This window comes from Pristiophorus japonicus, chromosome 20 (assembly GCF_044704955.1).
Source record: "Pristiophorus japonicus isolate sPriJap1 chromosome 20, sPriJap1.hap1, whole genome shotgun sequence".
NCBI lineage: Eukaryota > Metazoa > Chordata > Chondrichthyes > Pristiophoridae > Pristiophorus > Pristiophorus japonicus.
Window position 1 is genome coordinate 46,474,909 of NC_091996.1, and position 19,849 is coordinate 46,494,757.

At 43.4% G+C, this 19,849-nt stretch overlaps 1 protein-coding gene across 3 annotated transcripts in view; it reads left to right on the forward strand.

Annotated features, from left to right (window-relative positions):
- Positions 1-452: 452 nt before the first annotated feature.
- The window catches only part of LOC139232515 (pappalysin-1-like), a 322,505-nt gene continuing 303,108 nt past the window's right edge, over positions 453-19,849 (forward strand). For all 3 annotated transcript variants that reach the window (XM_070862846.1, XM_070862848.1, XM_070862849.1), the window contains exon 1: positions 453-1,030. In XM_070862846.1, the coding sequence (XP_070718947.1) occupies positions 631-1,030 (400 nt within the window). In that variant the 5' untranslated portion in view covers positions 453-630. The remainder of the gene's footprint in view (positions 1,031-19,849) is intronic.

A 19,849-nucleotide genomic window follows, 5' to 3' on the forward strand; every position in this document is an offset into this window, starting at 1 on the left:
CACCTCAAGCTTAACCCGTCTCATAAATCGCGGAGTGCGACCTCGCGTTGAATCCTAATTTTAAAAAAAATGCAATTTAATTTTAAAAATAAAGTTGTTCCCCCCCCCCCCTCTCTGGATTTTGACTGAATCTTGCAGAAAGTCACAGATCTAAATTAAACCCAATGCGCGCTCATTCTCTCTCTCTCTCTCTGTCTCTCTCTGTCTTGGTCAGGGCACCTAAAGCAGTTTATGGAGGGATTGAAGTGGTGAAGTTGGTATTTTCAAACTGATTGATTAGTCATCCTTACGGTTACTGGAATCCTTTCAATGGGAACATTGGGAAGGTAGTGCTTTAGCTGGTGCAGCCTGATAAATTAGCATATTCTTGTTTACCCATCTCTGTTTCAAGTGCGTATTTGAGAGGGGGGAGGCAAGAAAAAGGGGTCGTGTCTTATTAAGAAAAAAGGTTCTGTGTAGCGGATCATTGTGGTTGAGGCGGCAGAAGAGGAAACTCGTAAGCGAGAGAGAGAGAGAGAGCGCGCAAGAGAGAGAGAGAGAGTCAAAGAGAGAGGGAGTGAGTGAAAGGGACAGACAGAGAGAGAGAGGGAGAGACTTGAGAGGGAAGCGAGAGACTTGACTGGAAAGAAGATGCAAGTTTGGAGTTTGCTGCCGGCTCTTTGCGTCTTAGCTCTGGCTATGGGGTCGGAGTGCGACGGGCAGTTGGCAAGTCGGCTCCGGCGCACCAAACGTGCCCTCCTCCTGGCCCTGGATCACCGGGCTGGCCCCGGGGCGGACTCCCCGGGATCGTGTGGCACCAGGCTGCCCCGTGGCAAGCGGGCACTGCCCCGGCCTCACTCGGACCAACCTCCCCGGCTGCTGCTGCTGCCGCCGTCTCCGCACCACCACAGCCAGGGCAGATTGCTGTATTTCGCCGGCAAAGGGAACCAGCTGCGCCTACGGACGACCACCGAGCTGCCCAGGCGGAGATTCACTGTGCAAGTGAGGGTCAAACCTGAAGGGGGACAGCGGTCTCCTGCTGTCATCGTAGGTAAGTGTCACCGACCTACTGAGAAAGGTCCCGCACTGCAATTTGAATAAAAATTCCAAAGTGACTTTGCACATGTACATAGTTCTAACATGCGGGGTTATTTCGCGCAGAAGTTTAATCTGTCTTTTTTAAATCATATTTAATAATCTTGCATGTGTTTATAGATATTTGACTCACTAATCAATAGCAACGCATATCTTTAACTAAATTTCAATTTGAACATTACAGTTAACTGCAATACATTTACAGCGGAGTCCAACTTTTAACCCTAAATGTAACCAGCACCATCATCGTAAACCTGTAAATTGGTCCCGCCACGACAGCCCCCTTGTAAAAGAGTTGCTGTCGCTTATAACCATGAAAGACAATTGTTTATTTTTTTATTAAATACATTTCTAGCTTGTTGTGACTCTTTCTCTCTCCCACCCCCTCCTCACACACGCAAACACACACACGCACACATTCACTTAGTATGTAACGGTGCCCCTTTAAGGCATCCTGATTCTATGAATGGTTTAAGATATACATTTGAGTGAGGCGTGTCGTTCTGCCCGCGGTAACAGTGAAAGTGTTCGGCGCTTTTGATCCCAATCCCAGCCAACAGAGAGCGTAATCCCCAGCTAAAAGCATCCCACAGGCGCGCACACACACCGGGGAAAGCGTTTTGCCTTGAACTCGTGAAAGAAAAACAAACCGTTCGACTACAGCCGCGGCGAGGGCTTGTCCCCCTCGCTCCAATCAGCTTGGAATTGGGGATTTCTCTCTCTCTCTCTGTACGAGTCTCTACTTTTAACACTCGATGCCTTCATTTAAGGACAATTTACAGAAGTTTAATCATATATACAGCACACTGTTTTACAATGTACTGTCTGTAGCTCCTGGTTACTATGAGCTTGCAGTGGTCTATTTTACTTTTTCCACCCCACCCCACACAAAAAATGGGTTGGTTGCAATATATCGCGATTAGCTGAAGTTTGGCGTGTATGTGAAATTTTAATTTTGCGTTTAAAAGACAAAAAAACACATTTGTAGCAGGATGTTCGGCCAGGCTAGTTAATCAGACGTATTGACGGAATCATTTGGGAGGTCGATAGATGATCTGTGTTACGTTATCTCATCGCATGTGCAATCCTGTTTCCAATGTGACATTGTTGTTTACGTCTGCGATAGTGTGATACTATCTATGAAAACGAGCACCGTGGCTCTCCCCCTCCCCACAGTATCTTTCCCTTTCCATCTTTTTACCCCTCACGTTCAGTTCCCCCCCCCCCCCCCCCCCGTTGTGTGGCGGAGAGAGCAGCTCGGGTCATACAAACAGCGGCATTCCACAGGTCCAATCTCCTTTCACACGCACAGCTCTGGCATTTTGCTCATGTTTCATTTGTTCATTCCAAAGCGTGTGTTGGAGCAGTTGGCGCGAATTGTCCGACAAGAGTTAAAATCCACCTTAAAGCCAGTCTGCAGCCCCCCACTTTTCCCACCCACCGCCAGTCGTTTCATGTTAAAACGCTTGTGTGAAAAAAATATACGACACGATATTAATCCCTTCCCAGAATGATGTCATGTTCCAATTAAGAGTCTCGTACTTTCCACGATGGAGCAGATTAACACGTTCTGCCCTGGTATTACGTTAGATCTATTTAGATTCGCTTTGGGTGGCGAGATAAGTCGAATACACATCCGCGCAGGGATCGTGCGAGAAGCATTTATTGTTGTACAACCGAAATTGACTCTGCCATTCGAAGGGTCTGTCAGGGAAACATCTGCTGCAGTTGCGTTTGTTTTAAAACTATGCTTTTTATTAGTAAATAAAATAAAACGTTGGAATCTTCAACAACAAAATGCAACTCATTTTATTTACAGAAGGGTGTCAGACCCGCGCGCAAAGTAAAGGAGACACGCGATGATGTTCAGGAGCTTGCGTGTTGGGAGAGCTGGGGGCTGCAACTATTCAGTTTTCGCGCTTCACGTGATGTATTTGTTTATTTTGAAGGGCTGGCTTGCGGGAAAGCTTTTGACCCGAGCGCTGGCAAGCCCAGAGTGATTCTATATGCTGTCCGGGAGTTGTTGACAAACACCGAGCCGCTCCAAGCAAAGGAGGGCTGCTTTTACCCTGGGCAAGAAGCTCCTCACACAAACAGAACGGGTTATCGCGCGTGTAGCTTCCCAGCCCCCTTTTCTGCAAGGTCTAACAGGGTCGCAGTGTAAAATTATGCAACACTCCTCTGTGCAACGGTCCTGAGGAGATGGTCAGTCTCATTTGATGGACGCAGCGTTCAAAATTTCAGCAATACTTTGAGGGAATTCTGACACCTTGGCAAGTGAGGATCTGTTGCATTTTGAATGGCTTGAAGTGCGCTCAGAAAGCAACAGTTGAGTGTCTGCAGCCCTGGCACTTTTCAATGGGGGAAGCTTTATAAGTGGGCGTGATGTAACCGAGGCGTAACCATCACAAACACTGAATCACATGCACAAGCCATCAGAGGAGGGTGGAATGGCAAAAATAATAGTCTCTTTCAAGCACCCAACACTCACAAGTGTCAAATGCGTCTACTTCACAGGACATGATAACACCGATTGTAAAATAACCACACACGATTGAGTACACATTCAATAATGTGGATGGGAAATGCTTGTAAGAAATTTCTGCACTGCGAAAAAAAAAGCCCTCTCTGATCGCCAGGCGTCTTTCCACCACCCCCGGTCACCGGGGACATGACTCGGTCCAGAGAGTAGCAATAAGTGCTGAACTTGGGCACATGTGAATGCCCTGCACAGGACATGCCCCGGGCAGTCTTACTATGAAAAAGGACATGTTGTGCACGAACTCCCCCAGAAAGAGTACATGACAGCCAATTGAGGCGATGTGCAGTCGCCCTGGACAGAAAGCAGGTTCTACCCTCACTTGTGCCAGCACCCGCTGCCACCTCCCTCGCCCCCTCGTTACCTTTTGCAGTCCGGACCACCGCTGAAAGAAAGGCACAGGCTGCCCAACTAACGGGGCAAACAAACTCCAAACGACTCCTTTCGAGCCCCGGACTCCAAAACAGAGCAGCCGGCTCGCTATATAAACATAGATCCGGAGCACACCCAGCCGACACGCTGCGATGGGCTTTCCCTTGCCAACCGCAAGCAGCGCCAGATTGCAGATAAAACTGAAGGCACTCAGCGGGTGAAGAGCCGGAGCAGACAGGGAGAGAGGCAGTCAGATTTGTTTTTTTTTCCCCCTTTTAAACCTGCGCATACTTAAAATCCAACGCAACACCGAAAAAACGCAAACGGCCCTCCAGCAGGAAGCTTCCGACACCCTTTCGGGTTTTATTCATGAGCTCGGTGGCGCTGACATCGGCTGGGCAGGGGGAGGGATTCTCGCTGAATTCCCCGTTTGGAAGCCGCCGATTGGTTTCATCTGTCCCAACGCGGGAAATTCAAACACTCCCACTAAAGCGAAATACCGCGGATGCTGGAAATCTGATATATACATATTTAAAAAACAGAAAATGCTGGAAATACTCAGCAGGTCAGGCAGCATTTGTGGAGAGGGAAACACAGTTAACGTCGATGACCTTCGTCAGAACTGGAAAAAGTTAGAGATGTAACAGGTTTTAAGCAAATGCAGGGGCAGGGAAAGAGGGGAGGAGCTAAAAGTGTTCAAACGTTAACTCGGTGTCTTTCTGCACAGATGCTGCCTAACATGCTGAGTATTCCTCTGAGTTTTTAACCCGTGGCGTTAATCTCTCAGCATGTTCTACCCACTTCACGCTGCTCAATGAGCCAACCTCTACACGAAAAAAGGGAGGAGGGACATGCAAATCAGAATTAAAACAAAAAGCTAGACCACACACTCCAAACATCATAACCTGGTTGATCTACTGTGTATTTCCAGCATTTTCTGTTTTTATTTCTGAGTCACATGAGTGATTGGGGATATATTTAAACCCCTCGATCACAGTTCTCCCCATTCCCACCATTAATTTGGTGCATGGAAATAAATAACCTAACAAATTGGGACTAAACTGATGCACAGAACCAATGTGCGGTATTGCACCAAGATTAATGGAAGCAGAATGATTTCCTTGTGGCACGAATCTTGGTGACTCATTAACTGAAAGTGCAGATGATATAGGCGACTGAGAAATTAAGAAAAGTCACTCCAATTTTAAATGAAGAAATCCCTCATTTACATTTCACAGATATCGAGACTGTGTGATTGGCTTAATTGCCCAGCAGCTGGAAGGGGGCGGTGGTGCTTGGATGAGCTAGAATTCCTGCTCTCTATCACTGTCCCGTGATTTCCACATGCACCAAAGGGCAGGTGTGCAGCATAACCATGCCTACAGTTTTGAGCTGGACAAGCCAGTTTTTCAGAGTGACCCATTTGTTAATTTGGATAATTGAATACCGAACAATCTAGTTGGCAGTAGCCTTTATACAACAAAAAATATATATTTTGTGTTCATGCATGTATGAAATCAATCCTATATTTGCACAACTACACAGCCATTTATTTTAGAGCAGCTGAAATCACATCCAGTTTTGGTCCTTCACATGTGTGGATGTCAGGCGAGGCTGAAATGGCCTCCATGAACAATGCATTTTATTAATTCATGGCGCGTGGGCATCACTGGCAAGGACAGCATGTATTGCCCATTCCTAATTGCCCTTGAGAAGGTGATGGTGAACTGCCATCTTGAACAGCTGCAGTCCATGAGATGAAGGTACTCCCACAGTGCTGTTAGGGAGGGAGTTCCAGGATTTTGGCCCAGCGACAATAAAGGAACAGTGATATATTTCCAAGTCATGGTGCTGTGTGACTTGGAGGGGAACTTGGTGTTCTCATGCTCCTGCTACCCTTGTCCTTCTAAGTGGTAGAGGTTGTGGGTTTGAGAGGTGCTTTTGGAGAAGCCTTGGCGAATTGCTGCAGTGCAACTTATAGATGGTGCACACTGCAGACACATTTTGCCGGTGGTGGAGGGAGTAATGTTTAAGGTGGTGAATGGGGTTCTTTGTCCTGGATGGTGTCAAGCTTCTTGAGTGTTATTGGAGCTTCACTCATCCAGGCAAGTGGAGAGTATTCCATCGCACTTCTGACTTGTGCCTTGTAGATAGTGGAAAGGCTTTGGGGAGTCAGTAGATGACATGTCACAGAATACCCAGCCTCAGACCTGCTCTTGTAGCCACAGTACTTATGTGGCTGGTCTAGTTGTGTTTCTGGTCAATGGTGACCCCCAATATTTTGATTGTGGAGGATTTGATGATGATAATGTCATTGAAGGTCAAGGGGAGGTGATTAGACTTTCTCTTGCTAGAAATGGTCATTGCCTGGTACTTGTGTGGGGCAAATGTTACTTGCCATTTATCAGCCCAAGCCTGAATGTCATCCAGGTCTTGCAGCATATGGCACGACCTGCTTCACTATCTGAGGAGTTGCGTGTGGAACTGAACACTGTGCAATCATCAATGAACATCCCCAATTCTGACCTTATGATGGAGGGAAGGTCATTGATGAAATAGCTGAAGATAGTTGAGCCTAGGACACTACCCTAAGAACATAAGAACATAAGAACATAAGAATTAGGAACAGGAGTAGGCCATCTAGCCCCTCAAGCCTGCTCCGCCATTCAATAAGATCATGGCTGATCTGGCCATGGACTCAGCTCCACTTACCCGCCCTCTCCCCATAACCCTTAATTACCTTATTGGTTAAAAATCTATCTATCTGTGACTTGAATACATTCAATGAACTAGCCTCAACTCTTCCTTGGGCAGAGAATTCCACAGATTCACAACCCTCTGGGAGAAGAAATTCCTTCTCAACTCGGTTTTAAATTGGCTCCCCCGTATTTTGAGGCTGTGCCCCCTAGTTCTAGCCTCCCCTACCAGTGGAAACAACCTCTCTGCCTCTATCTTGTCTATCCCTTTCATTATTTTAAATGTTTCTATAAGATCACCCCTCATCCTTCTGAACTCCAACGAGTAAAGACCCAGTCTACTCAATCTATCATCATAAGGTAACCCCCTCATCTCCGGAATCAGCCTAGTGAATCGTCTCTGTACCCACTCCAAAGCCAGTATATCCTTCCTTAAGTAAGGTGACCAAAACTGCACGCAGTATTCCAGGTGCGGCCTTATCAATACCCTATACAGTTGCAGCAGGACCTCCCTGCTTTTGTACTCCATCTCTCTCGCAATGAAGGCCAACATTCCCTTCGCCTTCCTGATTACCTGCTGCACCTGCAAACTAACTTTTTGGGATTCATGCACAAGGACCCCCAGATCCCTCTGCATCTCAGCATGTTGTAATTTCTCTCCATTCAAATAATATTCCCTTTTACTGTTTTTGTTCCCAAGGTGGATGACCTCACACTTTCCGACATTGTATTCCATCTGCCAAACCTTCACCCATTCGCTTAACCTATCCAAATCTCTTTGCAGCCTCTCTGTGTCCTCTACACAACCCGCTTTCCCACTAATCTTTGTGTCATCTACAAATTTTGTTACACTACACTCTGTCCCCTCTTCCAGGTCATCTATGTATATTGTAAACAGTTGTGGTCCCAGCACCGATCCCTGTGGCACACCACTAACCACCGTTTTCCAACCCGAAAAGGACCATTTATCCCGACTCTCTGCTTTCTGTTCGCCAGCCAATTCTCTATCCATGCTAATACATTTCCTCTGACTCCACGTACCTCTATCTTCTGCAGTAACCTTTTGTGTGACACCTTATCGAATGCCTTTTGGAAATCTAAATACACCACATCGGTACACCTCTATCCACCATGCTCGTTATATCCTCAAAGAATTCTAGTAAATTAGTTAAACATGATTTCCCCTTCATGAATCCATGCTGCGTCTGCTTGATTGCACTATTCCTATCTAGATGTCCCGCTATTTCTTCCTTAATGATAGTTTCAAGCATTTTCCCCACTACAGATGTTAAACTAACCGGCCTATAGTTACCTGCCTTTTGTCTGCCCCCTTTTTTAAACAGAAGCGTTACATTAGCTGCTTTCCAATCCGCTGGTACCTCCCCAGAGTCCAGAGAATTTTGGTAGATTATAACGAAAGCATCTGCTATAACTTCCACCATCTCTTTTAATACCCTGGGATGCATTTCATCAGGACTAGGGGACTTGTCTACCTTGAGTCCCATTAGCCTGTCCAGCACTACCCCCCAAGTGATAGTGATTGTCTCAAGGTCCTCCCTTCCCACATTCCCATGACCAGCAATTTTTGGCATGTGAAGAAACTCCTGGGCTGTGATGATTGACCTTCAACCACCACAACCATCTTTCTTTATCCTAGGTGTGACTCCACCCAGTGGAGAGTTTTCCCCCTGATTCCCATTGACTTCAATTTTACTCGGGCTCCTTGATGCCACACTCAGACAAATGCTGCCTTGATATCAAGGGCAGTGACTCTCACCTCACCTCTGGAATTCAGCTCTTTTGTTCATGTTTGGACAAAGGGTAGAATGGGGTCTGGAGTCGAGTGGTCCTGAAGAATCCAAACTGTACATTGGTGAGCAGGTTATTGGTGAATAAGTGTCACTTGATTGTACTATTGGAGACACCTTCCATCACTTTGTTGATGATTGAGAGTAGACTGATGGGGCAGTAATTGGCTGGATTGGATTTGTTCTGCTTTTTGTGGATAAGTCATATCTAGGCAGTTTTCCATACTGTCAGGTGGATGCCAGTGTTGTAGCTGTACTGGAACAGCTAGTTCTAGAACACAAGTATTCAGCATGACTGCTGGGATGTTGTTGGGGCCCATAGCCTTTGCTGTATCTAATGTGCTCAGCCATATCTTGATATCACGTGGAGTGTATCAAATTGGCTGAAGACTGGCTTTTGTGATGGTGGGGACCTCAGGAGGAGGCCGGGGTGGATTATCCACTCAGCATTTCTGATTGAAGATGGTACAAATGCTTCAGCCTTGTCTTTTGCACTCATGTGCTGGGCTCCGTCATCTTTGAGGATGTTCATGGAGTTCCACCTCTCGTTAGTTGTTTATTTGTCTACCACCGTTCATGACTGGATGTAACAGGACCTCAGAGCTTTGAGCTTATCCGTTGATTGTGGGATCACAGCTCTGTCTATAGCATGCTGCTTGCACTGCTTAGCATGCATGTCCTGTGCTGTAACTTCACCAGGTTTGCACCTCATTTTTAGGTATGCCTGGCGCTGCTCCTGCATGCTCTTCTACACTTCTCATTGAACCAGGGTTGGTCCCTTGGCTTGATGGTAATGGTAGAGTGAGGATTATGCCGGACCATGAGGTTACAGATTGTGGTGGAATACAGTGCTGCTGCCACTGTTGGCCCACAGCGCCTCATGGATGCCCAGTTTTGAGCTGCTAGATGTGTTCTGATCTATCCCAATTAGCAAGGTGCCCTCAGTGTGAAGACAGGACTTCTTCTCCACAAGGACTGTGCGGTGGTCAGTCCAACAACAATAGGATTAGCCTAACAACACTCACTGCCTTGGCTCACAGCTGAAGGATGGATACACTGTTCCATCAGTGTGATAGTTTCCATTTCCCACACCAGCCATTCTATGGCCTCTCTGGGTAAGATTGGCAATTGGTGCCAAATTAGGGATAGTATTTGCTATAGGCCCATACCCACTCATATCACATAAGTACCTTACAGCTAACAGACCAAGAAGATGTTCATCCTATGTCCACAATTTGAATGTGGGCCCTACAGGTGTCTAATCCATTGCACTATCCAATACCTGCACCACTCCTTTATAAATATATTAGACTAGTAGTGAGATTGGTAACATCAACCTTCCATTCAAAAGAGCATAGATGAGATCCAACATTTCCTGATTAGACAGAGAAACAACCAAGCCATGAAATAGTGCAGAGAAGCTGATCCCTCATATCAGTGGACTGAGTTATGAGGAAAGGTTAGCAAAAGTTAAACTCTTCAACCTTGAAAGGAGGCAAGTGAGAGGGGACTTCATAAAACATACAAAGTGAAAAAGAAAAAAGTTAATCTGGTGTACTGCTTCAAGTTAAAGTGCAACTGTAGGACAAAGGGACATAGGTATAAAGAAGTAAATGGCAAGTTCAAGTCTGATGTGAGAAGCCATGTTTTCTTCACTGAAAGAATGATTCATACCTGGAATTGTTTTCTGGGTAGGGTAGAAGAAGAGAACACTCTGGAATTAGTCAAGAGACAATTGATGGTGGGCCCAGAGTTTCTAAAGAAGGATGAATTAGATGGGCCAATTGGCTTCCTTCATCTATATTTCTGTTTGTGAAAACAGAATCAAATTGTTTGAAAAAAAAGCTAAAAATTTATGTCCTGTAAACTCTCCTTAAACTTAGTGAAAAATTATCCAAAACAAGTCACATTAAACTCTGTTGGGATTCAGTTGGGTGATGTTTAAAATTGGAAAAACATGCCATTTTTTCTCCTGAGCATTTGAGACATTTTTGTGAGTTAGTCTAATATTAAAATGGTGATAAAATAGCTCTGTGACAAAAGATGAACTGGAGCGAATAATTGTGAGATTCAATTGAGAGACAAGGTGAATGAGATGTCTGCGACTCACCACATTTACATCATTCTGGGCATTTATACTGATGACACCAGTGATATGGGTGTAGCTTTTCAAATCGTCTCTTCAATCAGGGACTTCACATGTGCACTTATCTCATCAGCTGTTTTATATCTTTATAAACTTGAAAATAATTCAGGCTGTCAGTTGAAAATATGGCTTTGCATTGGTTCCAACTCAAACTGCAAATGCAGAAAAGCCACAGTGGTGTGAGACCATTTCCTTCAGGAAGTCTCTAACTACTGGAAAAATATTGAATGTTCATCAGTTTGCCACAGCAGACTGTAGTTATCTTGTATCATTACATCAAAAAATCCCATTGCAAAAACTGATTGGCACCAATACAACTTTGTCATCCAACAGCTGCTGTATTTTGCTTCCTCTCTATCTACAAGAGGTATGATTGTTTTGATATGTATATTGATTTCAGTCTTTTTTGGTGTGAATTTTCCTCTTTTCTAGTGCCTTTCCAAAATCTTACACTTTGAAATAAATAACACTCATTATCACGTGAAATTATTACATTACTTTGCTACTCCACTTTTTTCTCTGGATTCTAACTGATCTCTCACAGATTCCAAAACATCACTGAATGAATGTTAATCTTAAACATGATATCACAATTGGAGTACACAAAATCAACCCTATCAGTTTGTTTATTTTTATTTCTTTGATATAGGTCACGTACAAGGTTAAGTTTAATGGGTGGCATAAGATTGCAGTTCTGATGGAACATTTTACTTATAGGGACAAAAGGCTAATGTGAAGTTTAAATGTGTGTGTCTAATATTGTAAAACACCCACTGTTTTCATTAAGATGTTTTTAACTTCCCCATTGCATGCCTATTTCGATTCCTTGTGTAGGAACTGAAAAGTTTAATATTTATAAAAAGATAGTTTATTTGAAAGTTTCATTGTTGCCATGGTAACATTTATTGCAAATATGCATTACAGTGCTTCCACATGGAGTGGTTGAGTTGATTAGCATAGATGCATTTAAGGGGAAGCTTGAGGGAGCAAGGAATAGAAGGATATGTTGATAGGGTAAGATGAAGTAAGGTAGGAGGAGGCTCATGTGAAACATAAGCACCAGCATATACCTGTTGGACTGAATGGCCTGTTTCTGTCTGTAAAATTCAATGTAACCTTAATATGCAGAGGAGGGAATAATATCATTGCATTATCAATCATATCCAAACTTAAAAATTAGATTTATCTTTTGTTTGAATAAAAGACAGGATAAAAATCCAAATCCACATTGCAGAAGTTTTCTGTGCAAGCACGTGTTGGAGTGTAAACTTTCCGTAATGCTCAGTATGATGATAGTACAGTGTTTCAAAAGTAGGTTCTTTTTGGCTGTTGTGGGAATTGAATCCACCAAAACATTTTCGACCATGGCAGTGTCTTTGTTTCCAATATGGAACTCTGCAGTTTAGCACCAACTTGATTTAAAGACACATTATTGCTTTTCCTTTTCGAGTTTTGGCTGTATCTAGTTCTACAATGGACACCAAAAATGGGGGAATGAGTGTTCCAATGGGTTCAAAATAGTATTCTTGCATATTTAAGACCTGGGTTTAGACCCAGCTCAGATGGACTGGATGCAAATCACCTTTCTGTGTTGGCTATAAGAATCACAATTAAAATTTGCTTGGAAAATTTCAACCTAACCTTGATGGTCAGTTGTCTATGACACAAAATGTATCATAATTCCATACTAAATGGCGCCAAATTGTCAATCAGATGATCCATGGATGCATGGTGTGGAAAATGAGCATTTCACACTGGTGCACTAGGGTGCATCATAGGCAGTCTCTCAGAATCGAGGAAGACTTGCTTCCACTCCTGAAGTGAGTTCTTTGGTGGCTGAACAGTCCAATACGAGAGCCACAGACTCTGTCACAGGTGGGACAGATAGTCGTTGAGGGAAGGGATAGGTGGGACTGGTTTGCTGCACGCTCTTTCAGGTTGCACTCCTCTCAGGTTAGCCTATTGTTGGGACAGTATAAAATAACTTTCATCCAATGCATATATAACTTAGGAACCGTTAAAGTCTTTAATATCCTTCCCTCCCCACAGACACACATATTATCACTCTATCCTGATAGATATCTTGGTCAGGACGACATATCCAAGGATATTATCAAACAATGGCATCTCTTCTGGACAAAGATGAACATCTGCGAGTTGAAAATTCATTTTCCTTCCCCATGATTCTAATGTCAGTTAAAGTGATGACTATGCTCCAACATTCTGGTTACAAATCCACTGCACAGTACTACACACTTTACATTTTTACATTGTTATAACAACAACTTGTATTTATATAGCACCTTTAACATAGTAAAATATCCCAAGGCGCTTCACAGGAGTGTTATAAATTTTAAGCTTTGGTCACTTTGATACTTTTTAAGCGGCACATTAAAAGGACAGTATTTTTCAATCCAACTTTGGAAGAACTGCATTCAATGAAAACGAAAAGCAAACCTAGATGAATTGACACATCTTTACATTAACATGTATAATACTAATTAGATATATAAACTATCAAATACATTAGCTTATTGAGAAAAAATCTCCAATGTTAGTTACCAAAAATATTCATCCAACGTATAGTATTTCACTTGTCATGTCAATTTAACACTTATTGAAAAATAATAGAATAGTTACAGATAGTAAGGTTCACCTCATTGACACAATTGCAATACAGGCTGGCAGTATCATACAGCTGGGGGTAGAGTTTCCGCTTTGGGCGCCATCAGGAAAATGGGCAAAAATTGTGCTTGAAAGTGCACTTTTTTTCAAAATGAAGTTATGGTTCAAGTTTCCGCCCAAACTCAGTTATATAACCACAAACGTAAAGTATTCCATGAACCAGTGCAATCGGCCAGCGTAATAGTACGTATTTGTTTATTTCTTTCGTTTGCATTAAAAAATATTCATTAATATATTTAAGAGTGGTAACCTGGTGCAGTTTTATTAATACAACTGAAGATGGGTTTATCACAACAAAGAAACAATTTTAATAAGAGTGTCCAGCCCACCACCACACGAGTACCTGATTTTAAATCACTGAAAATGATAATAAAAATTATACTGAACCATTTACTAGTTTTATTCATAGAATCATAGAAAATTACAACACAAAAGGAGGCCATTCAGCCCACCGTGTCTGTGTCGGTTGAAAAAGAGCTCTCCAGCCGAATCCCGCCTTTCCATAGCCCTGTAGGTCACAGCTCTTTAAGTGCATATCCAAATACTTTTTAAATGTGATGAGGGTTTCTGCCTCAAACACTCTTTCAGGCAGTGAGTTCCAGACCCCCAACACCATTTGGGTGATTTTTTTTTCTCCTAATCTCTCCACTAATCCTTCTAACAACTACTTTAAATCTATTCCCCCTGGTTATTGACCCCTGTGCTAAGGGAAACAGGTCCTTCCTATCCTTTCTATCCAGGCCCCATATAATTTTATACACCTCAATTAATTCTCCCCTCAACCTCCTCTGTTCCAAAGAAAATAACCCCAGCCTATCCAATCTTTCCTCATAGCTAAAATTTTCCAGTCCTAGCAATATCCTCGTAAATCTCCTCTGATCCCTCGTTAGTGCAATCACATCTTTTCTGTAATTTGGTGACCAGAACTGTACGCAGTACTCAAGCTGTGGCCTAACTAGTGTTGTATACAGTTCTAGCATAACTTTCCTGCTCTTATATTCTATTCCTCAGCTAATAAAGGAAAGCATTCCATTTACCTTTTTAACTACCTTATCGATCTGTATTTCTACCTTTAAGGATCAAGATCCCTCTGTTCCTCCACACCTCTCAGTATCCTCCCATTTATTGTGTATTCCCTTGCCTTGTTGCCCCTCCCCAAATGCATTACCTCACATTTTTTTGGATTGAATTTCATTTTCCACTTTTCTGCCCAACTGACCAGTTCATCGATATCTTCCTGCAGTCTAAAGCTTTCCTCCTCACTGTCAACCACACTCGTCGGACTCGGACTCAACCTTCCCTTAACCAATACATGCTGATTGTCCTTGATTAATCTGTGTCCTTCTAAATGAAGGTTTCATCATCATAGGCAGCCCTTCGGAATCGAGGAAGACTTGCTTCCACTCTTAACATGAGTTCTTAGGTGGCTGTACAGTCCAATATGAGAGCCACAGTCTCTGTCACAGGTGGAACAGATAGTCGTTGAGGGAAGGGGTGGGTGGGATTGGTTTGCCGCATGCTCTTTCCGCAGCCTGCGCTTGATTTCTGCATGCTCTCGGTGACAAAACTCGAGGTACTCAACGCCCTTCCAGATGCAGTTCCTCCACTTAGGGTGGTCTTTGGCCAGGTTTATACCTGTACTGTCCCTCAGAATTGATTCCAATAATTTGCCCACTAACGAGGTTAAAGTAACTGGTCTGTATTTACTCAGTTTTTCCATTGCTTCCTTTTTAGACAATGGTACAATGTTAGCAGTCAGTACACTAGTCTGCTTCTTAGTAAATTAAATATTTTTTAACGTGTAAAATCCTTAAAAATATGCCTGCTAGTCCCTGTGCGCCTAAAAAATGAGTTCAATTTGAAGAGCCTCCTTGAACGGGCGCAATCGGTGGAAATTTGCCGTGCTTGTTATTTCGATCAGGGGTGTGGCCAGTTTTGTGGGCGGGGCTGGCTTCCAATGCAATGTTTTTTAAACCAGCATTAAAGATCATAGAAATTCGATGTATACTTAACGTAACTTGCGTTTAAAATTCTGTGATCTTTTGCACTAATTTGGCTGAATCTAACCGGATTGTTCTGGCCATTGCAAACTGACAAAGATTCTAGACCATGATATACAGGACAACAATTTGTTGTAATTGTCTGACAACAGTGTTGAAATATTTGTGAAAAAGCAACAATGAGAAATTACCAATGTATCCTCAAGAAAATCCTGGATGATTCCAATGAGTACTTATAACACATTATGGAGGATCTGGAGAGGTGTTTGCTGTGATTTAATGGGATCTGGGTGGAAATTTCTAAAGTTCACAGTCTGTTTCATGAGGCCAATACCTTGAGCTTTGGATTCTGCATTCTTCAGAAAATATTTTTGAGAGACTCCCTTACTTTAGGAAAGGGTGAATTTAGGGTTATATCAAGGTAGGGCATGTCAACTTTGGGAATGTTTCCATTTTTTTGCATTTTTAATAGCAAGCACTCCCAGATCAAGTATGGCATGGGTCAGATGAAGGCTGAAATAATGTGCGTTAAACCCAATTTTCACCTCAGGCCCAGTACAGGACGACATTTCTGCTCACCACACCAGTCATCCTTGTCTCCCTGAATATGACAAGTAATGTAATGCAATGTCAGAGTTAGGCTTAGTTTTAACACATGGTTCAAAATTATGCAAACTCATTTTCATGTAGAACAGTTAACAACCAGCAGAGAAGAGGCTTCTCTCCCATTTATCTGGGCCAGATTTGAATCCATACCCTAGAGGTTTGAAACCATTTCCTAGAGGTGGAGGGTAATTTCTAACCCACTTTGCTGCCCCCTCTCAACTGGTCATTCATAAGTGGAGTCGAACAATTAAAATGCAAACTTCATAGCTTGATTCAATAATCAGCAATTTGTGTAGTTCAAAGACTGAGGGTAGGTCATGTACCTGATGTCCTTCTGTAATGTGCTTGAGTTACTAAAAATGAATCTCAGTTTGTATTGGTTTGTTAGACCCTGTTGCATATTTCGCACGGGTTAGTGATTTGAACTTGAATCTGGACATTACACTGTACAACATCATTATACAACACTCTACCTATCGATTTCCTATATCGGCAATTTTACGGAGGCGTTGACCTGTTTATTTTAAATGGGACAATACCTCCGTGAAAGTGTCAGGCAGAGGAATTTGATAGAATAATCTCCAGGCTTCCTCTTCTCGCTCCTCTGCATATTTGGAGCAGGAACTCTTATCTCTCAGGTGTATTGGCCAATGAGGTGGCTCCCACGGGTGCTTTCTTCATCCTTTGAAAACAATGTGTGAGTGTGCCTGCATGCACAAATGCTCATACTTCCTTAGGCATTTTTCCTGCCTTCTTCTCCATGGGAGCTTGTGTGGGGTGCATTATAATAGCACGTTCGTGGACAACTGACTTGTGAAAAGATCTGTGCGTTACTGATGGACAAAAAGATCAGTGGCAGTGCTGTACCTTTAACATTTGTGAATGGCATGAAGAAATCTTTGACAAGTGTCAGCCAGTATGACTGCAGTGTGTTGGCACTGAACCACATGCGTGAATAAGCATACACTCATTTGTAAGCTTCTGAAGTAATTTGTTTGCGAGATTGCCACTATGCCTATTATGAATTCAAATATTCATATAATCTAGGTCAAGCGAGTTACAATAATATCACGACTGGAGAAAACAAGTTATTTATAGCCATGACATATTTACTAAGCACAGGAGGTGACACTTATGTGTGTGTTACTATGTGCTTTTATTTTTGGACCTGTGATATCAGACTCAGATGCTTCATTGCACATCAGCACATTAATGTTTACTATAGACTACAGGCAGACTTTACTTTTAGATTCAGGTGTCAGTGCCCTTTATTTGGCTGGTCGGGGTATAAAAATGAGAACCAAGCCGTTTGGCTGGGGCTGCGGGAGAGAAAATCAGCCAGCATCCCTGCGCCTGGTCACTGTTCAGTGATTTCTGCCAGAAAGTGTATACGTGTGGACAGCAGATTAGGGCAGCATTGGGCAAATCTGTGCTTTCACCCCACCCACCAAATAGCCAACCAAACTCACTGATACATGAAATATTGCAAAGTTTTAGGCCGTGTCAGCTGTGGCTCAGTTGATAGCACCCTTGCCTTTGGGTTAAAGTCCTACTCCCGAGACTTGAGCACAAAAATCTAGGCTGACACTCCAGTGTAGTACTGAGGGAGCACTGCACTGTCACAGCTGCCATCTTACAGATGAGACATTAAATCGAGGCCTGTTTGCTTTCTCTCGGGTGGATGTAAAAGATCCCATGGCACAATTTTGAAGAAAAGCGGGGAAGTTATCCCCGGTGTCCGAGCCAATATTTATCCCTCAATCAACATTATTAAAACAGATTATTTGGTCATTATCCCATTGCTGTTGGTGAGACCTTGCTGTGTGCAAATTGGCTGTTGTCATTCCTACATTACAACAGTGCCTTAATTGGCTGTAAAAAGCTTTAGGACATCGGTGGTCATGAAAGTCGCCATATAAATGCAAATCTTTATTTCATTCTTTCTTTCTTATTGGTGGGTAGTCACCATTTTAGTACTGTAGTCCTGCTACAGTCAGTCCTTTCAAATCAGAATGGTGAGAAAATTGGGGAGCACAGGAAAATTACCCATTATATGTCATGTGATTGAATCTTGAATATGGAAATTGGTCGTACTGTGACATAACTGCTAAGCATCAAACAAATAAAGAGGATTTTTAACTGTTTTTAAAAAATTTAACGGGAGCTTAAAGGACAGCCATAAACACTTTTGGTGCAATGTTCCTCGTTCCCCCCTCCCTGCTACTTAAGAGATGAGTAAAAGACATTGGCCTGGACATTAACAGGGGTGGGTTAAATAGGCGGAGGTGGGGCGGAGTTTCGGACAGGAAGCCCGGAAATCTGGGTTTCCATCTTTTAGCCCTGACAGGTTCTCCACCCGGAAGTCAGCTTGGCTTCCAGTTAGACGGAGAGGACTCCAGAGCATGTCACAGGACCAGGTAGGTCCGCTCCCTGACCCAGGTGGGGGGTGGGTAGGGGTAAATTCCAGACTCCGAGGGGGGGGTTCGATTCTGGGGGGGGCGGGTGAGAGTCCACTTCCTGATCCAAGGTTGGGGTCCGATCCTTGACCCTGGTGCCCTTTGTATGGGTGGAGGTCTGATGGGGGGGCAAGCTTGGGGGGCCGGGGGGGAGCACTAGCCCACAAGCAGTTCTGTGACCGCACGTACCTTCTCCCCGAAGCTATCTTCGCCCCATTTCAGCTGTCCGAGGCCTGGGAAACCCGGCCACCTATTGTAGCACAGAGTCTGATAGCCTCATTAACATATTTAAAATGCCAACTTGCCTCCTGGGAGCGGGTTGGCTACCCTGCCCTGGGTTGTGCTTCCTTCATAATAGTACTTTGCCAGAAAACATTTGGAATTTAAAAAAAAGCTAGCATCAATAATGGTGACCATGAAACTACCAGATTGTTGTTAAAAACCCAATCTGGTTCACTAATGTCCTTTATGGAATGAAACCTGCCGTCCTTACCCGGTCTGGCCTATCTGTGACTCCAGACCTACAGCAGTGTGGTTGACTCTTAACTGCCCTCTGAAATTGCCTAGCGAGCCACTCAGTTGTACCAAACCGCTATGACAAAGTCAGCACTGTGAGGGTACCTTCACCACACGGACTGCAACAGTTCAAGAAGGCAGCTCACCACCACCTTCTCAAGGGCAATTAGGGATGGGCAATAAATGTCGCTCTTGCCGATGACGCCCATATCCTATAAATGAATACATTTAATAAAATAAAACGTGGAAGTTGGCGCGTTGGTGCTGGCTTCCCAATGCACTCAGAATTTTTACCAATTTAAAGTCCCGCCTGAGCCCAATCCCAAGCATTCATTCATGTTAAAATCCCCCCCCACCGTTATTTTCTCAGAGACAACAATACTTCAGCTGTTTAGCATCATATTTTTTCTGTTGTAAAAAGCCTTCTCTACGTGTTTCACAGCATGTCCTTTGAAAATAGCAAAACATGGCCAGTGCAAGTTGTTTTTGAATCAGCTGGCAGTGGTGGTGTGTTACCGCTCTCTGTGGGGAAGGAAGAATTTTTAATTCCTTGATTTTATGAGGAAGTTCCATCTCCTTGTGAATGATGCCTTCTAGGTGCAAACACTTTCTGTTTAAACTTCCAGAAATAGCGCAACAGTTATTGTCACTGATGCGTTTATGTGGACTGTGAAGTTGTTGGAAACATTTTACACTGTGTGAAGTTATGGGGCGGTTCTGCTTTACAACCTCCAGAACTTTTGGTTGAACAGATTTTTATTTGTAACGGTCGGCCCAGCTCAGTTTTCACGTTAATCTGCAATGTTTGACAAACATTTCTGAAGTCCATTGATACGGACTTTTACTGTGCCTCGAGCTCACACACAATCTAGCACAGGTCTGAAGCCAAAGAAAGCATTTTGTACCTGTACTGCATGAGGTCACACTTAGTAATTTGCCAAAAACAGTTAG